General features: G+C 44.5%; 2 protein-coding genes across 4 annotated transcripts in view; both read left to right on the forward strand.

Moving 5' to 3' along the window:
• The window catches only part of LOC144595330 (ferroxidase HEPHL1-like), a 79,458-nt gene extending 61,911 nt beyond the window's left edge, over positions 1 to 17,547 (forward strand). For 2 of the 3 annotated variants that reach the window (XM_078402712.1, XM_078402715.1), the window contains exons 16-20: positions 147 to 369; positions 1,566 to 1,705; positions 2,952 to 3,114; positions 4,386 to 4,436; positions 8,855 to 10,814. In XM_078402712.1, the coding sequence (XP_078258838.1) occupies positions 147 to 369; positions 1,566 to 1,705; positions 2,952 to 3,114; positions 4,386 to 4,436; positions 8,855 to 9,054 (777 nt within the window). In that variant the 3' untranslated portion in view covers positions 9,055 to 10,814. Of the gene's footprint in view, positions 1 to 146; positions 370 to 1,565; positions 1,706 to 2,951; positions 3,115 to 4,385; positions 4,437 to 8,854; positions 10,815 to 12,907 lie in introns of those variants that run through there. The other variant, XM_078402714.1, reaches the window with a different exon arrangement.
• A 1,616-nt stretch (positions 17,548 to 19,163) lies between these two features.
• panx1a (pannexin 1a) overlaps positions 19,164 to 27,364 on the forward strand; it is a 31,737-nt gene continuing 23,536 nt past the window's right edge. The window contains exon 1 of the mRNA XM_078402723.1: positions 19,164 to 19,344. Coding sequence (XP_078258849.1) covers positions 19,164 to 19,344 — 181 coding nt within the window. The remainder of the gene's footprint in view (positions 19,345 to 27,364) is intronic.

The following is a 27,364-nucleotide window of genomic DNA, read 5'->3' on the forward strand; positions in this document are numbered from 1 at the left end:
TGTTCCAAAATTAACTCATTAGTATTTTACTGCATAGCTTATTGTAAAACAACGTATAATGAAAAAAAAGTACTAACTAAAAAAATACTAAAAAGTACTAACTAATGGAAAAAAAAGTACTAACTAGCTAGTATTTTTTATTTCAGGATCTGTACAGTGGGTTGGCTGGTCCTCTGATTACTTGCCGTAAAGGAATACTTGATGAGAACGGCAGGAGGAAAGATGTTGATCGGGAATTTGCCTTATTGTTCCTGGTATATGATGAAAATGAATCCTGGTACCTGAATAGCAACATCAGAACTTACCTTCATGTGGATCCAACAGACTTGAAGAAAACAGAGGAATTTGAAGAAAGCAATAAAATCCATGGTAAGGCTGCATAATAGTTGTGCTAGCACATGACTTGCCAATTACAAATTATATGAGTAAAAAGGAACTGCAGATGCTGGTTTACACCGAAGATAGGCACAAAATGCTGGAGTAACTCAGCGGGAAGGGCAGCATCTCTGGAGAGAAGGAATGGGTGACGTTACGGGTCGAGACCCTTCTTCAGACTGGTTAGAGATGAGGGAAACGAGAGATATAGACGGTGATGTGGAAAGATGAAGAACAGTGAATGAAAGATATGCAAAAAAGTAACGATGATAAAGGAAACAGGCCATTGTTTGCTGTTTGTAGGGTGAGACTGAGAAGCTAGTGCAACTTGGGTGGGGGAGGAATAGAGAGGGAATGCCGGGGCTACCTGAAGTGAGAGAAATCAATATTCATACCACTGGACTCTAAGCTGCCCAAGCGAAATATGAGATGCTGTTCCTCCAATTTATGTTTAGCGTCACTCTGACAATGGAGGAGACTGAGGACAGAAAGGTCTGTGGAGGAATGGGAAGGAGAATTAAAGTGTCCAGCAACCGGGAGATCAGGTTGGTTCATGCAGGCTGAGCGAAGGTGTTTCGCAAAACAATCACCCAGTGTGCGCTTGGTCTCGCCGATGTATAAGAGTCCATAATCTTGAACAACGGATACAGTAGATGAGGTTGGAGGAGGTGCAAGTGATCCTCTGCCTAACCTGAAAGGACTGTCGGGGTCTCTGGACAGAGTCGAGGAAGGAGGTATAGCGACAGGTGTTGCATCTTCTGCGGTTGCAGGGGAAGGTACCTGGGAGGGGGTGGTTTGAGTGGGAAGGGATGAGTTAACCAGGGAGTTGCGGAGGGTACGGTCTCTGCGGAAGGCGGAAAGGGGTGGAGATGGGAAAATGTGGCTAGTGGTGGGATCCCGTTGGAGGTGGCAGAAATTTCAGAGGATTATATGTTGTAAGCGACAGCTGATGGGGTGGAAGGTAAGGACTAGGGGGACTCTGTTGCGACCGGGGGAGGGGTAGCAAGGGTAGAGCTGTGGGGTACCGAGGAGACACGAGTGAAGGCCTCATTTATGATGGGATAGGGGAACCCCCGTTTCCTAAAGAATGAGGACATCTCGGATGTTCCTAGTGTGGAACAACTCATATTGGTTGGACTGTGCAATACTTTACAAATGTGCATGGTAGATTTTACAAGTTTTTATTTCAGCAATTAATGGGAAGGTATATGGAAATCTTCATGGGCTGACCATGGTTAAAGGAGACAAAGTTGACTGGTATTTGTTGGGAATGGGAAATGAAGTGGACATGCACACAGTTCATTTCCATGCCCAGAGCTTTCTCTATAAGGTAAGCAACTTTTAATTGAGACATTAATTGGATTTTTGTTTCAATGCAATTGTCTCTGCATCAAACAGTTCTTGTTGCAATGATGCAAGGCTATTGTCATTTTTAACTGTATGAACTTCAAAGATATTAACTGGAAAGTCAAAATTATTTGTGAGGATATAATTTGGGTGTCAGAGCGGAAAACTGCAGTCAAGCTATTTATGCAGATATACTTGCTTGGTATTGGAGAATATGTCAACTATTTCAGGCAATTATCAAGACTATACTGCGACACTGATTGCTCCATAGAATCCAGCATTGCAGAGCCATCTACATTTATAATGGGCCCCTGCTTAGCATATTTAAAGAGTCAAATATTTGTTTTAACAAGCTACTTGCAATGTCAAAAATAGGTTTCATATTTAGCCATGGGATCAAAGCATGCATCTATTGGGTGCAAGCCATCTGATCCTGTTTCTATCTTGTGTTTTGTGCCTATTTTAAATATGTAATACTGGAAATACTCATGCTAATTTCTTCCTTGGAGAACCAGAAGGCTTGGAACGGTATATATTTGTTTAAATGTAAAAGGTATCATGAGTAAAATATAAGATTCAGGAAAGAGTGACTGTTGAAGGTCATCGAGTGATTTGCTGATGGCCTGGCAGTAATTAAATGGATTATTTACAGTTGCTGAAGATTGAATGAAGAGGGAGAAGATTATGAATTGAAGATTAATGTGAATTGTCAAAGTTGTGATGACTTGTGGGAATGCACGTGAAGGTTAGAGCGTCACACCGTGAATTGAAACAGTCTTGGGCTGGCCACAGATGATAATGAGGACCAGTTTCTCACATGAAGCGGACATTGCAGAGCAAAACGCTGTTGCGTTTCAGACAAGTAGCAGATAGTAATCTCTGAACGATAAGGGTTCAAAGTGCGCACGTTAACAACAGATTAGTGCTATAAAACTTTTCATCAGTAGAGTTTTTTCCACACAAAGGGAGGTGGGTGTATGGAACAAGCTGCCAGAGAAGGTAGTTGAGGCAGGGACTATCCCAATGTTCAAGAAGCAGTTGGACAGGCACATGGGTAGGTTTGGAGGGATATGGACCAAACGCCAGCAGATGGGACTAGTGTAGCTGGGACAGTTGGGCCGAAGGGCCTGTTTCCACGTTGCATCACTCTGACAATGAAAACTGGGTAATTCCTTGGATACCCTTTTTAACAGGGTAATATTTAGATGTTTTGTGTTATTTCCTTTCAGATGAGTAATGATCACAGAGCAGATGTATTTGACCTCTTCCCTGGAACGTTCCAGACAATTGAAATGGTTGCCTCAAACCCTGGAACCTGGCTGGTACATTGCCACGTAACTGATCACATTCATGCTGGCATGGAAACTGTTTATACTATCTTGAACCAGACAGGTAAAAGTCAAGACATGAAAACACTAAATTTAAATTTAATTTCCATTAAATTGTAAACAACACATTTTATGCTCATGTGCTGGGACCTCTGCTGTTTGTGATATGTATAAATGACCTAGACGTAAATGTAGACGGGTTGATGAGTAAGTTTGCTGACGACACCAAAATTGGAGGAGTTGCAAACAGTGAGGAATGCTGTCAGAAGGTACAACGGGATACAGATCAGCTGCAGAAATGGGTGGTGAAATGGAATTTAACCCGAGCAAGTGTGAGCTGTCGCACATTGGGAGGTTGAATGTAAGGAGAGAATGTGCAGTTAATGGCAAGACCCTTAACAGCATTGATGTGCAGAGGGATCTTCGAATCTAAGTTCATAACTCACTTAAGGTGCCAGCACAAGTAGATAGGGTGGTAAGGAAGGCATATGACAGGCTTACCTTCATTACTAGGGGCATTGAATATAGGGGGAGTCCAGAACCAGGGGTCACAGCTTAAGGATAAGGGGGAAGTCTTTTAGGACCGAGATGAGAAAACATTTCTTCACACAGAGAGTGGTGAGTCTGTGGAATTCTCTGCCACAGAAGGTAGTTGAGGCCAGTTCATTGGCTATATTTAAGAGGGAGTTAGATGTGGCCCTTGTGGCTAAAGGGATCAGGGGGTATGGAGAGAAGGCAGGTACAGGTTCCTGAGCTGGATGATCAGCCATGATCATATTGAATGGCGGTGCAGGCTCGAAGGGCCGAATGGCCTACTCCTGCACCTATTTTCTATGTTTCTATTGCGGTAAGGATGTCATGATGCAGCTCTATAGGCCTTTGGTTAGGCCACATTTGGGGCATTGCGTGCAGTTCTGGTCACCCCATTGCAGTAAAGATGTTGAGGGTGAGGAGAGGGTGCAGAGGAGGTTTACCAGAATGCCGCCTAGACGAGAAGGTTTCGGCTACAGGGAGAGATTGGATAGACTTGGATTGTATTCTCCGGAACGTCGAAGGTTGAGGTGAGACTTGATAGTAATATATAAAATTATTAGAGGCAGATAAATTATATCTATAAGTTATAAAATTATACGGGTAGACAGTCAGAACCAGTTTCCCAGGTATGGAAATGTCCAGCACTAGGGGGCATAGCTGTGTGAGAGGGGGAATAGTTTAATGGACAATAATTCTAATGTTTTTCACGTCATTTATTTTTTAAATGTGTTACCTAATTACTTTCAGATTTTTAACAGTAACATAACAGCATTTATTAATTGATATTTTCGTTCTTAATAGATGGTGCAAGGACTACTGTGAAAAATCAGTGTGGGGATTCCACAACCAATGGTGTGTGATTGTAAATGGATGGAGAGAAGTTTTTTTACTCTTTTATAAACTTTGAAAAATGTATGTCCTTCTGGAAGCATTCTGGCTACTCAGCTAGATGGGGTCCCTCTGCATGGCCATAGTGAAATTGGTGAAGATCTAGGAGGGGATAGTTATAACTGTGCAGTCTATGTATGTTTTATGTTAGTAATCCACATCTGGATTAGTAGGTAGTCCCATACCTTGTTGCAAGTGGACTGAGGAGTGGAGATCAGAATCAGAATCCCAAATACTGGGGCAGAATTGCATAACAATATATCTGCAGATGGCTGCTTTGCTTTTAGGCGGATGGGAAGCCTTGAACACATAGAAACATAAATAGGTGCAGGAAGAGGCCATTTAGCCCTTCGAGCCAGCACTGCCATTCATTGCGATCATGGCTGATCATCCACAATCAGTAACCAGTGCCTGCCTTCTCCCCATATCCCTTAATTTCACTAGCCACTAGAGCTCTATCAAACTCATTTGCAGCTTATCTGAAGCATGAAACTCTAAAGTTATAAACTGTGAAGCAGGAAATTTAAAAATATCAGTCCTGAACCCCTCTGTCAGTGGATCATCAACTTCCTGACAGACAGGAAGCAGCATGTGAGGCTGGGAAAGCACATCTCAGACCCGCAGACCCTCAGCATAGGAGCACCTCAAGGCTGCGTACTCTCCCCTCTCCTTTACTCTCTCTACACCAACGTCTGCACCTCCACAGACTCCTCCGTCAAGCTCCTCAAGTTTGCGGATGACACAACCCTGATTGGACTGATCCAGGATGGGGAGGAATCTGCCTACAGACGGGAAGTGACACAGCTGGCGTCCTGGTGCCATTGCAACAACCTGGAGCTCAATGCTCTCAAGACAGTGGAACTAATTGTAGACTTTCGAAGAGCTCCCCCTCCCCTCCCCCCACTCACCATCAACAACACCATAGTCACATCTGTGGTGTCATTTAAGTTCCTTGGAAACATCATCTCCAGGGACATTAAATGGGGACCCACCATCGACTCCACAGTCAAAAAGGCCCAACAGAGGATGTACTTCCTGCGGCAACTGAGGAAACACAATCTGCCACAGGCAATGATGGTCCAATTCTATACTGCTATCATTGAACCCGTCCTCACCTTCTCCATCATGGTCTGGTTTGGCTCAGCCACCAAGCACGACATCCGGAGGCTACAACGGATCGTTCGCTCAGCTGAGAAGGTTATTGGCTGCAACCTTCCCCCATTGACGAACTGTACACTGCATGGGCCAGGAAGCCAGCAGGCGAGATCATCTCACCCTGGGCATCCCTCTCACCCTGGCCACAAACTCTTTGAAGCACTTCCTTCTGGAAGGCGACGCCGGACTGTCAAAGCAGCCACAGCCAGACATAAAAACAGTTTTTTTCTACAAGTAGTAGTGGTAGTGATCCAAAATGGCGGCGCTGCCATAGCAGCTGCGGCTTACCTGCGGTCCATTTGTCTTTGAGTTTTGTTGTTTTTGTGTCTTAATTGTCGATGTGATGTCATGTTTTTGTGTTTGTGTACTATGTGTGGGTGTGGGGGGGAGGGGGGGAACTGTAAAATTGTAAATATGTGTCCCTTCCGAACGGAGACCCGACCTTTGATTTCTGGGTCGGGTCTCCGTTCCTGCTGCGGCCTACCATCGGCCCAACTCCTGGAGCTGGCGGCCTCCAGGGCTCTGGTTCGCAGAGCCCGCGGATCGGACTTACCATCAGCGGAGCAGGCCGTCTTCGGAGGCTGCGGGAGCGGCTGCGACTTGCCTTAGGCTCGGACCGCGTGGATGCCGACATCGGGAGCTCCGGCAGCGGCAGCGTGTTCGCCCGCCCCGGATCGCGGGGCTTGGGTCGCGGACATTTCAAAGTCAAAGTCAAAGTCAACTTAATTGTCAATTTCCAGTTAGTTTACACAGACAGAAAATCGAAATACCGTTTCCCACAATCCCGAGGAATAAAGTGCATTAAATTAAGTTAAAATTAAAAAGGCACAGCAAACAACAATCAATATAAAATATAGTCACTTCAATGAAAAAAAGATGAAAATGAATATATTACAATAAAAATTAAAAAAAAGAACAGTAGTGCAAAGCCTGTCCATAGCAGCGTTAAAAAAACGTCCGGCGCAGCCTAAAATAGGCCACGGGATTTTTCTCTGCTGGGCAGGGGCTTCAATGTCGGGAGCCACGACCGCCCCGACGTGCAGCAACAGCGGCAGCGTGTTCGCCCGCCCCGGATCGCGGGGCATGGGTCGGCCCGCTGCGGACCGTTCGGCGCGGCCTGCAACCACAACAACCTGACCGCGGGAGAAGACGGCAGGGGAAGGGAAAAGACATTGTGGCCTTCCATCACAGTGAGGAGAGGACTGGAGGAGACTCACTGTGATGGATGTTTCTTTTTTTGTGTGTTTATGGGGTTGTGTAATTTGCCTATTTTAATGCTTTATTGTGTAATCTGCCTATTTTAATGCTTTTATTGTTGGACTGTGGGTGACTGAATTTCGTCAAAAAAACTTGTTTTTTGGATGACAAATAAAGCTATGTTGAATCTTGAATCTTCTCAATAACCAAAGTCTTTAGTCTCTTTTTTGTTCTGGTTTATTTTCACTCACATGTTTAGACCCTAATGTTGTATCCTTATTGTTTTGATGTGTTTATGCTTTATTCTTAATTGTTAACTGTATGTTTGTATTGTCATTTGTGAGCGGAGCACCAAGGCACATTCCTTGTATCTGCATACTTGGCCAATAAACTCATTCATTCATTCATTTAGTTTTTTTGCTGTGGGATATAATTGCAGAATCTCCTGTGAGATTAGTTGGAAGTTGCCTATAAATGCAGTTGCATACCCATCTATCTGTGACCTGTAAAATGGCACTGCTGGTTATTATTCTGACCATTTTGTAAGCTTTTGAGTTTGTTTGCTTTTATAATTAGAATGCATACAAGGTTTAGAGAAAGTTTAAATCCACCATTTTCTGACAATCTAGTGACTGGACATTGGAGCTCCTGACTGGAACATTGAAAGGAAGAAAGCATCATTAGCCAGGGTTGTTCCTCATCTGGTCAAAAATGTTTCTGAATCAGCTGGTTAAGAGGCCAATGTCTTCTCTGATGACTATTAGAGTGGAATTATCTGATACCCACAAAAAATACCTTGGTCATGAAACCTAGAAGGATCCTGAACTGGAACACAGTATTTGAAGTTGTGTCCTCAAGTTGAAAATAGGAAGGAAAATGTACTCTTAAGTTGTATTTGTGTTCTTGCATTGTATTTAGATAACTTACATTATTTTCTTTGGTGCTAATCAACGGCAGCAGAGCACCTAGCTGAGCCACTGTTTCTCAGCATCAGAGATCTGGGTTAAATTCTGACCTTGGATGCTATCTATGTGGAATGCATATTCTCCCTGTGACCACTTGGGTTTCCTCTGGATGGTCTAGTTTCCTCCAACACCCAAAGATGTGTGGTTTGTAGGTTAATTGGCCATTGTAAATTGTCCTTGGTGTGTAATTCAGTGGTAGATTCTGGGGTGACTTGATGAGAGTGTTGACAGAATAGAAAAGGGATTAATATAGGATTAGTGTAAATGGGTGTTTTATGGCTCACAACAATCATGTGGACTGATGGGCCTGTTTCCATGCCAAATCTCTGTATGACTCTGACTTTGGAAGTAAGTCAAGTTGAACAAGTTGAAGTTATCTCACTAAAAATGTGAAGTGAGGTGCATCGTAAAATATAATGTACATTTGATATAATATCAAATGTTCATTATATTTTACGATGCACCTCACTTCACATTTTTAGTGAGATAACTTCAACTTGTTCAACTAAGACTTACTTCCAAAGTCAGATGTCAAATGGTGAGGAAAAATCAAGATGGAGTATTATAGATTAGTTAGATGCACGGAGGGTCTTGCCCAGAGTAGGTAAATCGAGGACCATGGGTTTGAAGTGAAGGGAAAAAGATTTAATGGGAATCTGAGGGTTAACTTTTTCACACAAAGGGTGGTGGGTGTATGGAACAAGCTGCCAGAGGAGGTAGTTGAGGCTGGAACTATCCCAACATTTAAGAAACAGTTAGATAGCTACATGGATAGGACAGGTTTGGAGGGATATGGACCAAATGTGGGCAGTTGGGACTAGAGCAGCAGGGACATGTTGGCTCGTGTGGACAAGTTGGGCCAAAGGGCCTGTTTCCACACTGTATCACTCTAATAATTTTGGGTAGAATTTAGCAAAGATTTCTGCTGGCTGTTAAAGAATGGAAAACTTTATTTCGAAATATTTTTTGTACATTAGGACATAACTCATTGAATTATCTCTCCTACTGTTTTGTGGTTAATATGCATAAAAAAAACGACTCAAAATTCATTTTTTAATTTTACAGGTGGCTCTGCATTAACGATAGACTTCTTTGGAAACAAGCTTGATAAAAAAGAAATCAAACTAATGCTCGCATTGCTTCTCATTATTGGGGCCCTGTTATTGGTAATGGTTTTGGCATTTCTCAGTATTATTATTTACCAGCGCAGAAGGAAGTGCTATGGACGAGTTACTCAGTCCTCAATTCCCATGAATAGAATTTGATTTGTTTCACTTGTTACTGCTGTTTATTGATTGTATTTAAGAACTTATTGTTTAATTCTGTGACACAAATGAATGTACATTTAGGTAATATGGTAATATTTTCTATGATAAAAGTTTATTTGGACTAAATCCAATAATTACGATCAGAATTTGGAATAAAATGTTGAAATAGAGACAATATATTTAACCTAAATGAAATTCCTGGGTAAAATTCTGTAAATGAGCAACACTTGAGATGTATATTTTTCTCCAAAATAAGCTCTCTATTAGTAGTGATCCTTTATCTGCTCCATTCTCGCCCCAATCTAAATCACTTTACAAGCCTGTGGTCACTGAACTGCTGAAATATTACTCTTTTGGTCATTTACGGAACCCCTGCCAACACCAAGCATAATGTTCAATAGTACAGTGAAATTATTTTTTTGTACACAATTCTGTAAAATTATTGCCCTACGTATGTACAATACCAGATTAAGTACAGAATGTCCAGAAACAGTCCACTGAGACCAGATGCAAGCCTCCATTGCTGGACGATCCCAATGGAGGTGACAGCAGCCGGCAATAAGGCCCGTTGCAGCTGTCGCCTCCATCGGGATCTTCCAGCGATCCATCATCCCTCTCCTTGCCTTTGTGCTCCGGGGGAAGTCTCCTGCAGTCGTACTTGAGGGCGCAGAAGACAAGATCTCCATGGTGCCTACCAGCCCTTTGTTCTAGCTTTGGTCGACTCCCTCAGCTGGGTTCTTCGGTCCTCGGGGGCGAGCGAGGGGCCGGGCTCGCCGTGTCCCTGGTTCCGCGGCGGGCGAGCCAAGATGCTGCCAGCAGACAGCCACGGCGCTTGGTCCAAAGGGTCCTTTTACCGCGCAGTCCTGACAACCCACTCCACCACTCTTCCTCTGCCCACACACCAGTTAACCTTGATGCTATTCCCGATGCTTATGATGTGAGACAGGCGTAGATTGTGTAGTGAGGCCGAGGTGTGAGAATTGCAGGGCCACCTCCCTTCTCAATATTGGCAAGCACTTCAGGCTCCTTGTGTACCAATTTCAATTCAAGAAAAATCGATCTTACTGATTCAGTTCAAGGACCTTTTATAGCAGCTTCACCATATCTCCTTGCAACACTTGTAATTCCCCATTAATCACATCATCTTTTGAGTACAAACATTAATTTTAATTTTAAGTGTATTTGGGGAGGGCAGGATGAGTGTTGAGTGGGAGTTCTCTAAAGAAAGCTTAATGCAATGCTTGGAGTATTTTAAATCCCAGGATTGATCAGATCTGCTTCCCACCCTGGGGCAGCAGGAGAAGGCAGGAACCAAAGAAATGGTCTCTGCCAAGGTCAATCAAACAGGAGATAGACAATAGGTGCAGGAGGAGGCCATTCGGCCCTTCGAGCCAGCATCGCCATTCAATGTGATCATGGCTGATCATTCTCAATCAGTACCCCGTTCCTGCCTTCTCCCCATACCCCCTGACTCCGCTATCCTTAAGAGCTCTATCCAGCTCTCTCTTGAATGCATTCAGAGAATTGGCCTCCACTGCCTTCTGAGGCAGAGAATTCCACAGATTCACAACTCTCTGACTGAAAAAGTTTTCCCTCATCTCAGTTCTAAATGGCCTACCCCTTATTCTTAAACTGTGGCCCCTTGTTCTGGACTCCCCCAGCATTGGGAACATGTTTCCCGCCTCTAACTTGTCCAACCCCTTAATAATCTTATACGTTTCGATAAGATCTCTCTTCCTTCAAATGGCAATCTGCTGACTGCAAGTGGAGAAATGGTGGGTTGGGAGGGGGAGGGTAGTTGTGTTATGGTGGGAAGGAAACCCTCCTTGGGGTTAATTAATTACCTGAAAAATCCCACCTTTTGCTGCCAAAATGTTTGGCTGATTTAAAAATAATGGGAGCTGGGAATAAGTGGCATAGATTGCCAGCACTACCCCTAACAATTACCATTGTGTCCATCCGTTTCTGTAGCTGATCTGTATACTTTGACTGCCTTCCTCACCGTCCACCTTACTACTCTGCCACAGAAGGTAGTTGAGGCCAGTTCATTGGCTATATTTAAGAGGGAGTTAGATGTGGCCCTTGTGGCTAAAGGGATCAGGGGTATGGAGAGAAGGCAGGTACAGGTTACTGAGCTGGATGATCAGCCATGATCATATTGAATGGCGGTGCAGGCTCGAAGGGCCGAATGGCCTACTCCTGCACCTATTTTCTATGTCCGCAACGTCACCAATTTTAATGTTGTCTGCAAGTTTACTAACCAACCCAGCTGTGTCACGGATTGCAACCTTGCCGTACGTCCACGGTGACAGCTTGTGCTATGTTCTTCATGCTACTGATAACATCTCTGCTACCACTCTGTTTTCTCCTGTACAAAAACTAAGACATCCCAGCTGAGCACCTCTGCTCTTCCAAACATAGTGTTACTCTCTCTGCTCCAACTAGGGTGGGCGCGAGTAGATTTCTCCTGACGCTGCGCAGTAGATACCGGAGATAGGGGGAAGCACGACCGAGGCAAGCAAGCTGTTGGGACTGGGGTGGAGTTCATACTCTGTTGGCAGAAGATAATGCGAGTTCACCAGGGTGGATCAGAATGTGATCCCACCAGATAACACATCTCCCCGTCCCCTCCCTTTTCTACATGCCAAAGGAACCATTACCTCCACAAATCGTTAGTTTGTTGTTTCATTCCACCAACCCCACTTATCTTACGTATCGGATGCAGGAGATGCAACAACTGCCTTTCCGTGCATAACATGCAGGGACTTGCACTCCTTCTGGATGAAGCAACACACCGATGTGATGTGCTGCATTCTGTCCTCTGCATCGGGTGACTGCTTTGCAGAATCTGCAAGGGTGACCGTGAGCTTCCAGCTGCCTTTCACTTAAATTCTGCATTGCACTCCCATTTTTTACCTCTCTGTGCTTGACTTCTTCTCCTGTTCCAGTTAAGCTTGAGGAATAACACTTCATCCTCCAACAAGGCTTAATATAGTTTTCAGGGCTTAAATGTTGAATTCAACAATTTCAGAGAGGCAGCCTTGGCAGTTTGTCTCCAAAATGGGGAATTCCAATAAAAGGCATCGTTGTAACATTTACAGCATACATCTTGATATCAGATTTCCAGAACTGCATTGTTTTGTATTCACATTTTGGGAAATTCTTTTCATCCTTTGCCCTCATTCTTTTGGCAACTCCTCCAGATAAATCAGCTGTGATGAACTAGCCTTCACCTCTCTCAGTTGTGGCACCACCACTTGTGTCACGCAATCCCTTTTCATCTCTACCCTGTCACAGGCATCCCTTTTGTTCTCTCCAACCTCCTCCTTCGCTGCAAGTTATTTCATGTTTTGATTTTTTAATTTTCCTAAGTTCATATGTTCTAGGAGCAGAATTAGGCCAATGGGCCCATCATGTCTACTTCGCCATTCAATCATGGCTGATTCATCTTTTCCTCTCAACCCCATTCTCTTCCCTTCTCCCCATAACCTCTGACATCCTTACTAATCAAGAATCTGTAAATCTCCATCGACTTGGCCTCCACAGCCTTCTGTGGCAATGAATCCCACAGATTCATCACCCTCTGATTAAAGAAATTATTCGTCATCTCCTTTTGAAAGGTACATTCTTTAATTTCCTTATTCAGATGAGAGATCATTATTGTATCCACAAAGGGTGCCTGACCTGATGAATACTTTGGGCATTTTGTTCTTTCTTTTATATTGAAGTAATCGACCAGAAAAATGTGCCTGGTAATAGATTGACACTGCCACTCTATTGTTTACATGAGCTGTTACTCAGCTACTTGACTGGAACTGACAGTGTGTTGAAATTTATCTTGTATTTTCAGCAGAGGCAGTTTTGACTACAGTTGCACAGTGAACGAGCAGTCAAGCCATCCCGTTTGTATATGCAGCTGCCTTGTATATCCCGCGCCTGTGTTGAGCCGTTTGCTGCCATTCCTGTACAGGGTTGAGAAGGGAACAGCAGGAGGTGGCGTTGGCAAATGGCATAGGGAGAATTGCCTGCCCATTAAGATGGCAACTGAAGATTTGCTCCATATTATGAAGTCAAAAGAAAAAAACTTTAAAATCAGAAAGCAAATGAAATTACCAGGGTATTTTAACTTGATTAGCGCTAGATAGCATTGAAGCATTTATATCTGTACTCTCCTCACTTCTTCTGGTAAATGGGATGCATTTAGCACACAGCTGGTGACACATTATGCCCTTTGATCTCTGCTCCACTGTTGCACTTTCGCTGTACTATTGTTTATTATTCTGGAGAGCAAAGGTAACACATGACAATCTTCCTTTTCTTTATCACTTGGGACATCTTTACAGCTGCTTCTGCTTTTGAATTGGTACCTTTTCATGAGCCCAAGCTGTATTCGGAGACAGGTCTGAGGGATTCATAATCTGAAGTGGACAATTACCAATCCAGCTGATGGGGATGGGGTTAAGTAAAATGGAGGATCCAGCGTAGGGAGGGGTGGGTGATGAACGGTTGGAGGAAGGGAAAGAGGTAGTGGGTGACATGGTTGGAGAACCGGAAATAAAGATGTGCAATGCGGTGGGGGAGCTGAGCAAATGAAACTGGGAGGGTGTTTACCTGAAATTGGAGAATTCAATGTTCGTGCCGTGAGGTTGTGGACTACCCAAGCAGAATACGAGGAGTGTTCTTTCAGTTTTGCATGTGATCTCACTGTGGCAGTGGTGGAGGTTGGAATGGAATGAGCTTGAAGTGGCTCGCAATGGCTATCATAAGTGATAGGAGCAGAATTAGGCCATTTAGCCCATCAAGTTTACTCCGCCATTCAATCATGGCTGATCTATCTCTCCCACTCAACCCCATTCTCCTGCCTTCTCCTCAAAACCCGTGACACCCGTTCTAATGAATAGTTCCAGCTAGCCTGAGAGGACAGAGCATAGGTGTTTGGCAAAGCAGTTGCTGAGGATGCCAGATGTGCTGAGTTCTTCCAGCAGTCTGTTTATTGCTCAAGATTCCAGTGTCTGCAGGCTCTTGTGTCTCCATTTTATCCTAGCCGTGGATATGCTGTGCCGAACTTTTAAACGTCTAAGCCGTAAGAGAGCATAATTGGCACTGGGGGATTTTTGTGTTATCAATCCTAACTACTTAGTGACTTTTTTCCCCTCTAATGTGCCCTCTACTTCATGTGACAAACTTAAGGAGATAGTGGAGGGAAATGGTGTAAATCCAGAGTCAATCACAAAAATCTCTGTTTACAGTCAAAAAGTAGTACCATTACAAAAAGAAGCACATAAAATGCAGGATCAGTGACTGAATTTGCACTGTAGCCAATGAGTTCACTGCTAACTTAGAGCACATGAGTTTTTGTTTTTAAGTTTGATAACTTTTCACAGTAATCAAGTAAATAGATGATATCCTGAGCAATTAACTTTATTTTGATAATAATGTGAATGTATTGTTAAATTGCCCTCAGATTGGAGCATGAAATAAATAAATCAAACAACAGATTTAGGCTTGAATAAGTCATAGTGATAATTGTAGGACAGGTTAATTTAATCTCAAAGTACTGGGATCAATATAATCTTGTTATCAGATGTTCTCCAGGCTATCTGTGTAATTATAATTATCTTCCATCAAACCATCCTAGTAGACGCAAGGAACTGAAAGGTGCTGGCTTACAAAAAAAAAGCAGAGCTGGAATAACTCAGCAGGTCAGGCAGCATTTCTGGAAGATATGGGTAGGTAACGCTTCAGTTATGGACCCTTCTTCAGACTCACCCTAGTAAATCTCCTCTTGGTCTGTCCACTCCAAAGGTTTCATAAACTTCCCAAAGTGTGGTGCCTGGAATTGGATGCAATTCTCCCCCAAGAGCCATACCAGTACTTCATGAAAGTTTATGTTCATGGGAAGGAACTTGTCAGGAGCACTAATTACAGAATGTAGTAGCACTGGTGCATTCTGCTTTCAAAATTCTGAAACCAAGTTGCATGCATTGATCAAAGGAACCCCATCAGCTGCTTTGTTAGCCTGTCTTGGCAACTTTTGATTTTTGTGCAGACATCTCCAGGTATCTTTGCTCATACTCTCTTGAAAATTAAGCTTTTCAGCACATTGTCTCTCATCATTCTTCTTGCCAAAATATGGTGCCTCTCACGCTGCTGCAATGAACTTTGCTGCTTATTTGTCTGCTCCTATCCACTTGTCCGTTGGTATTTTCCTCCTTGTTTACTACTATGATTTTTAATTTGTGCCATTAACCTTCAATACCCAAGTGATTAATGTATATTAAAAGACAGCATTATTTATGGTACTGAACCTTGGGGAAGACCACTGTACATCTCCCAGTCCAAAAAGTGACTCTTCACCACAGTCCCCCATGTTATAGCATGTAGCTAATTTTCTAGGCATACTGCTACTGTCTGATTGATTCCATGGATCTCAGAATTATTATCAGGCCCAATTAGTGGTATTTTAAGAGATGTTTTGTATTTTGTTGAAATCATGTAATTTGGACTGTATATTTTTGGACAGACAATTATTGCATTGTTGTCTTTATACTAGGTTATGGCACTTTAAAATAGCACACACATCCTTAACTTCTGAACTAAATTCCTGTGCCAAAATTTTGTTTTTTATTTCATATTTGCATTGATCGCCACCATATGAAAAAAGCAAAATGTGTATGTTGAGCAGCATTCCAAAACTGGTCAGTAATTAGCATTTTCTTTTGTGATTGTGTTTTTGCATTACCCCGTGGAGTGTGCATACACATACTCAATGAGGCATCCACTTTGTGCTTTGAACTCAATGGCCGATGGCAAGCTGGGAATAATAGTCTGGTGGTGGGTATAGTCTGTCCTTCCCCTGGCATTGTCCATCTGAAGTGTTGAGAACACCAGTTTCTGTTTTTTTTAAATTTACCAGTAAGGTGTATACCATGGAACTATGAGAAATTGTTTTTCACAGAATAATTTTGGTCCCTCTCACCAGTTTCCTGCAACTGCAACATGCATTATATTATGACATTAAAATTGTAAAATGTCTCCAGGTACTGCATGGAAGGATTATTAAACAAATCGAAGGTTTTTATTCACAAAATGCTGGAGTAACTCAGCAGGTCAGGCAGCATCTCGGGAGAGAAGGAATGGGTTACGTTTCGGGTCGAGACCCTTCTTCAGACTGATGTGGAGGGCGGGACAAAGGAAGGATATAGGTGGAGACAGGAAGATAGAGGGAGATCTGGGAAGGAGGAGAGGACGGGAGGGACAGAGGAACTATCTAAAGTTGGAGAAGTCGACGTTCATACCACTGGGCTGCAAACTGCCCAGGCGAAATATGAGTTGCTGTTCCTCCAATTTCCGGTGGGCCTCACTATGGCACTGGAGGAGGCCCATGACAGAAAGGTCAGACTGGGAATGGGAGGGGGAGTTGAAGTGCTCGGCCACCGGGAGATCAGTTTGATTAATGCGGACTGAGCGCAACAAAATTTGATACTTAATCATATATGGGCACATCTAAATAGATGGGTTTGGTGGTGTGCCTTTAAGAGGAGGTGAAGTTGTCTAATGAGCTGTTGATAACGGAGGCCTGTACTACAGGAAATTGCAGTGAGCTTATGGAAAATCAGCAATAAATACGAGAACTTTAAAACAAAAGCATTTCTTATCTGGGTCCTTATATAGGTCACCAAGGACTGAGAGAAATATAATTTAGTGTGCATGATAAGTAATTCTACATGTAACAAAAACACGCTTGACAGCTTTCGTGGCAAATGAGTAGAGGCCGAGTAGTATTAGGTGTTGTTACAAAGAAGATAGATGGACTTACTGGTGGAGTGTGTTGTGCCATTTGAAGTAAAAGCTCTAACTACCTACATTAAAGGGTGTTGAGACAGTTGTACAGTGAGGATTCTCTTTTGCCCCAAACATACAAATTGACCAAATGTTACATCTCGGCATGCTTCAAGACCAATGAGCATGATGATGTACATGTAAAGAATGAGCTATGCACAGAAGAAAATGCCAGGACAAGTTGTTATGTATTAGCTGAAGTTTAACCATCTCCTCTGTTCTGAATATCACTTACCTACTTACAAGATTGAAATTCATAGAAAGTAATAATCTCAACAGGTCTGTATTCACTCCAAAATTCCTTACAAAGGACCTGCTGAGTTACTCCAGCATTTTGTGTGCTGCCTGACCTGCTGAGTTACTCCAGCATTTTGTGAATAAATTAATGTCCAGATCACCCAGTTGGGGTGAAACACATTAGTGAACTCTTCAAAATCCAACCAAACCCTTATGTTTTCATGATGATGATTGATCATTTTAACAGGATGACATACCTTGGTGACAACTAACTGGTAATAACAAAATAAAAACAGTGTGAAATGGTGGAATGAAAGGTGGGGGATTGTGTTGGTGGGTGGGGCTGATAGTGAATTCACTTGTATATAGACAGACATGCACAATCACCTGATGTATTTTTACAAATGAAATGTAACAATTGTAATTCAATAAACTCTTGAAGGATTGAGGGTTATTTTTTTTAAGCAAAATGTCAAAATTGAAGAGGGGAAGCAGTAATGGGAGGGACAACTTTAATAATGCAGTAGATTTTGTAGCGAGCAAACAGAAATGCCAGCCTGCTGCCAACCGGTGAAACATGACCCGACCTCACTTGATCCTCCCTTTAAGAACATTTGCAGAAGCCACTAAGTGAAGCCACCAAAGGAGGGTGATTTATATCAGCTGATAAGTCAGGAGGGAAGGCGATGAAGACGAATGGAAGCAGAAAAAAAAGTTATGCTGGAATTGTGTGTTGCAAAACAAGGCAGTTACTGGAAATCTGAAATAAAAATAGCGGAAATACACGCCAGGTAAGTCAGCAAGTGTGTTGAGGGGGAAACGAAACTAACCGCTGAAGTAGTCATATATTGGAAATTGAATTATCTGAAACTGTTCCAGTTTCTCATGGTCCCCGCCCTCAGGCAGGCGACCGTTGTCCTCTCTCCCACCTACAGGCGATCTCTTTCAATGTCTCCACCCTCTGCCGATCCCGCAGCTTAAAACATGACTCATTCATATTTATTTTTATTACCAAAATCTTTTTTCTCTTGAAAGGCGATCCACTTTTGATCTTCACTTTCCATTTGCCATCAATCTCAGATGAGAACCTCACGCGATGGGAAGGCGCAATGAGTGTGGCGTTGCACTGACAGAGTTGCACTGGCAGAGTAGCACTGGCAGAGTAGCACTGGCAGAGTAGCACTGGCAGAGTAGCACTGGCAGAGAGTTGCACTGACACAGAGTAGCACTGACAGAGTTGCACTGGCGGAGTTGCACTGGCAGAGTTGCACTGGCAGAGTTGTACTGGCAGAGCTGCACTGGCAGAGTTGCACTGACAGAGTAGGGAGAGTAGCACTGACAGAGTTGCACTGGCAGAGTTGCACTGACACAGAGTTGCACTGACACAGAGTTGCACTGACAGAGAGTTGCACTGACACAGAGTTGCACTGATACAGAGTTGCACTGACAGAGTTGCACTGACACAGAGTTGCACTGACAGAGTTGCACTGACAGAGAGTGGCACTGACACAGAGTTGCACTGACACAGAGTAGCACTGACACAGCGTTGCACTGCTACAGAGTTGCACTGATACAGAGTTGCACTGACAGAGTTGCACTGACACAGTTGCACTGACAGAATTGCACTGACAAGAGAGTAGCACTGACACAGAGTTGCACTGATACAGAGTTGCACTGACAGAGTTGCACTGACAGCTCTGGTTGTTTCAGTGGGACCACGCCTGGCGGGCAATGCTGCGGTACAACACTGTACCACTCTGCCTTTGTCACTGAGACCTGGACCTCCTCCCGGCAGGACACCAGTTCACAAGAGCCGGGGAGATCCGGAAGTGCAGTTGATGGAAACAAAGTACAAGCCGCTACACGTGAAAGGGAAAGGCCGGGTTGGCAGCGACAAGTGCCGGAGCTGGAGCCGGAGCCGGACCATGCCCCTGTCCCTGGACAGCGCTGTCCCCACGCTCTGCACCGCCCGGCCCATGGCAGCCGCCCCACGTCTCTAGCTCTTGTCTGCTCCGTCAAGGGAGGCGATGGCCATCACCCACGCCGCCGCAGAGTACGTCTTCTCAGACTTTCTCCTGAAGGAGCCGGCAGACTCCAAGCTGAAGGCGGTGAGGCTGGAGCTGGCGGTGGACAAGCTGGTCACACTGGTGTCTGCTGGATTACCGCTCCTGCTCATCTCACTGGCATTCGCGCAAGAAATCTCCATCGGTGAGGCTGCATCCCACCCTCTCCCCCCAAACCCCAACTCTCTCCCTCCTCCAACCCCTCTCCACCCTCCCCTTCTCCCCTCTCTCTCTCCCCCCCTTCTCCTTCTCCACTCTCTCCCTCCCCTCTCCCTCCAAACCCCTCTCCACCCTCTCCCTCCTTCACCCCATCTCCCTCCCCACTCTCTCCCTCCCCTTCTCCACTCTCTCCCTCCCCTTCTCCACTCTCTCCCTCCCCTTCTCCACTCTCTCCCTCCCCCTCTCCACCTCTCTCCCTCCCCCTCTCTCTCTCCCCCTCTCTCTCCATCCCCCCTCTCCCCTCCCCTCTCTCCCCCCTCTCTCTCCCCTCTCTCTCCCCCCCTCTCTCTCCATCCCCCCTCTCCCCTCCCCTCTCTCCCCCCTCTCTCTCCCCTCTCTCTCTCCATCCCCCCTCTCTCCCTCCAAACCCCTCTCCCTCGCCCGCCAGCCAGGGCAATGGGCATTGCGGGCGGGACTCGGTCACTTTTCTTGCTCGCTTTGTTTGGGTGGGATTGCAGGGGGCAATGGTGCGGGGGGGCAGGTGGAGGAGAGGCCGACCCCCTCCCTGCCCGCCCGCCCGCCCGCCCGCCCGCCCGGGGCTACAGAGCAGCGGCCGGGATGCGAGCTGTGCCCGTCCCAAGGGATCTCCAGGGGGCCGGAGCGCAGTCCCCCACCCCCCGCGGTCGGTCGGTCGGTCGGACGGACGGTCGGACGCCAGCCAGGCCTGGCTCATTTGTCACAGTAATAAATCAATGTGGATCTCTCCCCTTTGTTGTTGACTGTATTAACCTCGAAGTTGCCAAGCGTGTGTGTGTGTGTGTGTGTGTGTTTGGTTGTGCCTTTGCTAAGTGCGGGGAGTTGCGAGTTGGGGCCGGAGAGCGGCCTGTCCAACACCAGTGGCCATTAGAGTTAGGGGAATATCTGCTGCTGTGGGCTCCATTTATTCACTGCTGGCGCTGGTCTTCACAACAAACCGGCTGTGATTGTCCTTCCCGACAGAGGACGGTTCAAGCGGATGCGATCTCCGGCCCTCGTGTAGAAAGGGAGAGCCTTATCAGTTTTAGACACACTTCTGAGTCCATCCAGTGAGTGTGCTCATCAATCTACATGTGCCTGACAGGCATGATGGCTGTTTGGATAATACAGCAGGGCAGTGGCTTCATAATTGTAAGCACACCGTATCGTTTCCCCTGATATTAACTATTGAGTTTGAGATATTAATATATTCTTGCCATTTATGTCATTGTTATTTAGACTTCGATTTAGAACTGAGATGAGGAAAAACTTTTTCAGTCAGAGAGTTGTGAATCTGTGGAATTCTCTGCCTCAGAAGGCAGTGGAGGCCAATTCTCTGAATGCATTCAAGAGAGAGCTGGATAGAGCTCTTAAGGATAGCGGAGTCAGGGGGTATGGGGAGAAGGTAGGAACGGGGTACTGATTGAGAATGATCAGCCATGATCACATTGAATGGCGGTGCTGGCTCGAAGGGCCGAATGGCCTCCTCCTGCACCTATTGTCTATTGTCTATTGATATGTTGTGGAATTGCGGGTCGTATTTACAATGTTTTAGTTGTATCAGTTTTGGTTGCAACTCCTCAGGAAGTTCTCTTGAGTATAATTGTACACGGGCTTTTGATATTGAACTTGAACAGTTTTCATGTTTCCCTAAACTGAAGTGTATGTGGGTGGGGCGGGTGTTAACCCAAACTCGTTTAGGGTTGGTACCTCATTATTACATAACTAGCCTTAAATTCGACAGCAAAGAGAAGAGAATACATTGATAAAGTGGATGCCACCCAGGATTGTAGAGGCCAGAAAAGTTGAAATCAGTTGTAGGTAGGACAGTGGAATGTGACACAAGAACATAAGAAAATTGGAGCCACCAGGCCTTGCCATTCAGTATGATCCTGGTTGATCTACCCCAGGCCTCATCTCCTCCTCTGTATCAATTCCACATGACCATTAGTTCGATGATCTTTCAGAGATATATCTGTCCTTTAAGTACCTCCAGTAATCTAACTTTCAGAACCCATTACTCATTGATAGAGCCAGGATTGTGCCATAAGTGCCTTTTCATGCCTTTTTTGATGATTTCAGCAAGATAATGCCCTTTTCACGATCGAGTGCCTAAATCAGCCTTTTTTTGCCGCGTAAACGTAACTTACACTAAAATTTTCACCACCGGGGCGAAACCGGGGATGCCACTGTCGGTTGTTCATTCATGGGTAGTGGACGAGGCCCCAGTCTTTTGCAGTCAGGCTGTACGTGGGTGTTGTGGTGATTGGAGAGGGGTGTGTGGGGAAGGGTCCAGTCTTTTCAAACTGGAGTCAGGCTGTGAGTAGGTGTGAAGCGTTGGTTGGGGAGGGGGGGTACCAGGGTTAAGTTTCTGTTTATCGAACCTGCAGTAGAATTCGTTCAGGTCGTCGGTCAGCTGTCGATTGTCTAAGGGGGTGGGGGGGGGGGGGGTGAAGGGGGGTCCTCTTGTAGCTTGTGATTTCTTGCAAGCCCTTCCAAACTGAAGAAGAGTCATTAGCTGAGAACTTGCTCCTCAACTTCTCAGAGTACCTTCCTTTGGCAGCTGATTCCTCTTCTCAGCTTGTACTTGGCCTGCCGGTAGAGGTCTGCATCCCGGTTCCTGTAGGATATACCCCTGCAAGCGTCAAAATGCCTAAAGTCAAGTCAGTGCCTTGTAAAAAACTGAACGATTTGGTGAGAGTATACGGGAGTGATATATTTTCTACAGACAACTGTGTGCTGTTTTGCAAAGCATGTGAGACAGCAGTGAATCATGAGAATAAATATTTAGTCTCCCCGCATGAACAGACAGTTAAACACAAGTCGGCGGCAGCGAAACTGAAGGCGGGAAATACGCAAGCTTGTCTCCTCACTACATTTACTGCTGGCTCCAGTCGCAAATCTGAGTTTTTGAGTGATCTGTGCAAGGCGTTCATTGATGCTGGAATTCCACTGTGGAAATTGGAAAACAAATCTCTCAGAGGTGTTTTAGAGAAATACACAGAGGAACATATACCGAGCGAGTCATCATTACGGAAAAAGTATGCTGACAGCAACTTGTTGTGCAGAAAATTAGAGATGAAGTTGCATGCAACAAAATATGGATCTCAATAGACAACCGATGCTGTGGGGAGATATGTTGCCAATGTGGTCATCGGTACACTGGAGGCAGGTCAACCATCAAAGGAGTATTTGTTGACATTGGAAGTATTGGAGAAGTCAAACAGCCTCAACTATTGCTCAGTTGTTCACATCTTCATTTGCTGTATTTTGGCCAGAAGGTATAAAACACGAGATTGTTCTTCTGTTGTGACTGATGCAGCTCCGTACATGGAAAAACCTGCTCGTGCTCTTAAAGTTTTATATTCCACAAAATGTTGCATTTGACATGCTTAGCTCACGGACTCCATAGAATTGCCGAGCACATACGTAGCTTGTTTCCAAATGTTGATCGCCTAGTTTCCAATGTCATGAAAATCTTCCTCAAAGCACTGTCACGTGTGCAGTTGTTCAAGGAAATGGCACCCGAGATTCCACTACCTCCTCAGTCCGTGTTGACTTGGTGGGGTACATGACTCTCTGCTGTACTCTACTATGCTGCAAATTTTGAAAAGATAAAATAAATCGTCAACTGTTTTGAAGAAGAAGAATCTGCTGCACAGGATCGTCAGTGAAATCATGCAGAAAACGTCTCTCCACCGTTTATTGCATCCAATTTTTGCAAACTTCCCACAAGCTATCACTTCCCTTGAGAAACGTGGCGAAACGTTAGTGAATAACTTGCAGGTTTTCAACAAAGTAACTGACGATATTCGTAAAGTTTCTGGCGATGTAGGTAAAGACATACAAGGAAAATGTGAGAGAGTGATTTTAGGTAACAAAGATCTTGAAGAAATACAAAACATAGCTAAAGTTCTCAAAGGTAGTTGTTATGCACAAGATATCGACATGAATATAGTCTGTAGCTTGTTTCGGGTATGCGCCAGTGACCTCAGCTGGGGTAGAAATAAGTTTTTCACAACCGAAGCATATTCTGTCTGACAGACGGCATAGTTTAACGCCAGATAATTTGAAAAAAATGCTAGTAATTATGTGCAACCAGGCAACTTTGGTCATTTAATGTAGTATACCTTTATATTATCATTTTTAACCTTATTTTGGTGGTGGAAATACATGCCTTTTTATGCCTTTTTTGTCAATAAATGCCTTTTTCGTGCCTTTTTTGTAATTTTATTGTGCTTATTTTCCTGCCTATTTCAGAGATTTTTGGCACCTAAACATCCTGGCTCTACTCATTGAGGTAGAGAATTCTAGAGACTCACCACCTTCTGTGAGAAGACATTCCTACACCTCAGTTTTAAACAACTGTCCCCCTTATCTAATAATTATATCATGGAATTCTCTGCCTCAGAAGGCAGTGGAGGCCAGTTCGTTGGATGCTTTCAAGAGAGAGCTGGATAGAGCTCTTAAGGATAGCAGAGTCAGGGGGTATGGGGAGAAGGCAGGAACGGGGTACTGATTGAGAGTGATCAGCCATGATCGCATTGAATGGCGGTGCTGGCTCGAAGGGCTGAATGGCCTACTCCTGCACCTATTGTCTATTGTCTATTGTCTATTACTCAAGACCCACTAAATAAAGGCTAATTTATTACTTGCTACACTCCCCCTGCATGATATCTTTGTGTGTTTCATGATCAAGAACACCTAGATCTGTCTCATTTGCTGCCTCTTCCCCAGTTTTTTGCCACTCATTCAAAAGCGTGTGTTTGATATATTGCCTCTCTGTCAGGTGTTTGATATGTTACCTGTCAGATTCTTGAAAGAATGATCCAAGCAGTCAGATTTATTCTGGTGTTCCCCACACCTGCAGCTCAACTGGCAAATTGAGTTTTCAATTGTTTGTTTCCAAAGACATCAGTCATGGTGTTGACATGTGTATTGGTTAGAGGTTGACCTGCAGTGGTTACTGAGGTTATTCTCGCACATGACTTGCCAATTATATGAGTAGGAAGGAACTGTGGATGCTGGTTTACACCGAAGATAGACACAAAATGCTGGAGTAACTCAGTGGGACACGCAGCATCTCTGGAGAGAAGGAATGGGTGACTTTTTGGGTCTTCTTCAGACTATATGACTCAGATGGTCTCAAAAGAGTGAGTGCTCTCTTAACTAACCCACTCATCGATATATTTAGTGTGTGTTTTAGTTCACAGATTCAGGATCTTCAATTAATTTTTAAAAAGTGAATTGGTTCCTGTAATTTCCCATCTTTGATGAATTTTCTGCCACATCATGCCAGATGCAATAAAATTAGCATTGTCATCAATATATCAGCTTATGTATTGTATGCTTGTGATCATTAGGTTGTGATCGTTAGTGCCTGGAACCTTTTATGCTTAAATGTGACATTCTCTAATTCTACAGATGACATGCAAGAAAGTGAAATAGTTGTATTGTGCCTTTCATGATCTTATGCCATCCCAAAGCACTTCTTAGATGAGTACTTCTGATATGTTGCACGACTGGCTTCTTTAGTTTTATTTCCTGTTTTCCTTGAGGTTTTGTGCTTGTGCATTATTTGATGCATTGTTTATTTCCTTTTATATTGTGTAGGAAAGAACTGCAGATAGTGGTTTAAATCAAAGGTAGACACAAAAAGCTGGAGTAACTGTGGGACAGGCAGCATCTCTGGAAAGAAGGCATGGGTGACGTTTCAGGTTGAGACCCTTCTATTTATATTGTCAGCTGCCATGTATTACATTGGTGAGATTTTTCCAGTTTGAATTATTGAGTATCTATTAACAACTACGTTAGCTCATTAAATGTGAAGCATGGTGGGGCATATGACTGTGCTCATGGTCAACAGTCTATTATTACACAGCAAACAACATTTAACCTACTCAGAAAACAGTGTCTGAAAGAGCAGTGGATGGAGAATTTATCTGAAATCATTGTAATTTTTTTCAATAAAGTAATATAATGAGTGGAGAAAAGGTAACTAGAAAATGAAATGCACAAATCCAATCTCAGTCATTTACAGCTAAGTCATCATCACCTTACCTTTCCATAAATGGGCATCTGTGGATAGCCATGACCCAGTATTGTTCATTCCTTATATGGAGTAGTGTACGCTGCAGTTACATTTTCCACAGTTACAGTTGTAATTCAGGCTACGGTACAATACAATACAATACAATATATCTTTATTGTCATTGTACAGGGGTACAATGAGATTGGGAATGCGCCTCCCATACGATGCAATAAATTAATTAGCTAGTCAGTATTAATTTAAACAACCCAATGAAACAAATTAGAACAGTTTTAAAACAGAATAAAGTGCAAGTAGATCTGTGCCGGTTCACTGTGCGATGTGACCATCCGGCTCAACAGGACCGGTTCATAACAGCTTTGGCCCTGGGGATGAAGCTGTTCCTGAGTCTGGAGGTGCGGGCATAGAAGGCCTTGTAACGTCTGCCCGATGGTAGAAGTTCGAACAGACTGTTGCAGGGGTGTGAAGAGTCTTTGTGGATGCTGGTGGCTTTTCTGAGGCATTGTGTGTTGTAGATGCCCTCCAAGGCTGGTAGCTGTGTTCCGATGGTCCTCTGAGCTCTATGGACCACCCGCTGAAGAGCTTTCCTCTCTGCCTCCGTGCAGCTGAGGTACCACACAGGGATGCCATGTGTTAGGATGCTCTCTATGGTGCAGCGGTAGAAGGTCGTCAGCAGCTGTTGGGGTAGACCAGACTTTTTCAGTGTTCTTAGGTAGAACAGTCGTTGCTGTGCCTTCTTGACCAGCACAGCAGTGTTATTGGACCATGTTAGGGCCTCCGAAATGTGAGTGCCCAGAAACTTGAAGCTGGACACTCTCTCCACACTGTCCCCGTTGATAAAGATCGGGGCATATTCCCCGTTTTGTGACCTACGGAAGTTGATGATCAGCTCCTTGGTCTTGGTGGTATTTAGGGACAGGTTGTTATCAGAGCACCAGTCCGCCAGGTTCTGCACCTCCGCTCTGTATTTTGTTTCATCACCGTTGGTGATCAGCTCGATCACCGTTGTGTCGTCTGCAAACTTGACAACGGTGTCGGTGTCGAATGCAGGAACACAGTCGTGTAAAAAGGGAGTAGAGCATGGGGCTCAGAACACAGCCCTGTGGTGTGCCGGTACTCAGGGTGATAGTGGAGGACAGGTGCGGGCCCATTCTCACTGCCTGCGGTCGCTCCAGCAGGAAGTCCAGGATCCAGTCGCATAACGACGAGCTGAGGCCTAGCTGGATCAGATCACACTGTTGACCAGCGCTCTGGTCCTTAAAGAACTGCCAGCTAGGTACGTTGCCCACACCATCTTGTTCAACTTTCCTGCTTCTGCACTGCAGCATTAAAGTAGGGATGTGGGTGCATTTGATCTCCTGCTGTTCTTCAATGGACAACTAAGCCCAGAAGGTGTTATGGAATGACGAGCTGCAGAACCACATTTTGTATCTGGTCCCTCAATTGTACGACTGCCACTTATTGGAATTAAGTCACTGACCTTTATTGAAAAAGGAGAATGGTTTTATCCGTTTTGATGAGAATTTTATTTCATGTCTGAAGGTGAATATATTCCATAATTAAAAAAAAAAACGCTTTTAGAACTTTCTGTGTGTTTCTGCACCCCTCCCAACCCTTCCGAATTTGGCGGAAAGTTTCTGCCATTCCGATTTTGCCTCACATTTTTCCGCTAAACAGTCGGTAATTGCAATTTGTCAATTCAGCTGATAGAGGTCGCTAGGGGTTCCACGAGAAATGCCCTGCGCCCTGGAAGTCTCCCCGAGGCTGGGCAAGGCAGCCAATCTCGACCCCATCGGCACTTCCATGGCCTATCGGTGGGTTGAATTTGCAACCTGTGGCCGGGGCTCTGGAACTCCAGCCCAGCTGGAGCCAGCACATCTATCCCCATAGCCGTCTTTCTTGGCTGGCTGGATAAACCAGCAATGCTCTGGAACCAAGAGTG

Source organism: Rhinoraja longicauda, chromosome 7, assembly GCF_053455715.1.
Source record: "Rhinoraja longicauda isolate Sanriku21f chromosome 7, sRhiLon1.1, whole genome shotgun sequence".
In the NCBI taxonomy this organism is placed as follows: domain Eukaryota; kingdom Metazoa; phylum Chordata; class Chondrichthyes; order Rajiformes; family Arhynchobatidae; genus Rhinoraja; species Rhinoraja longicauda.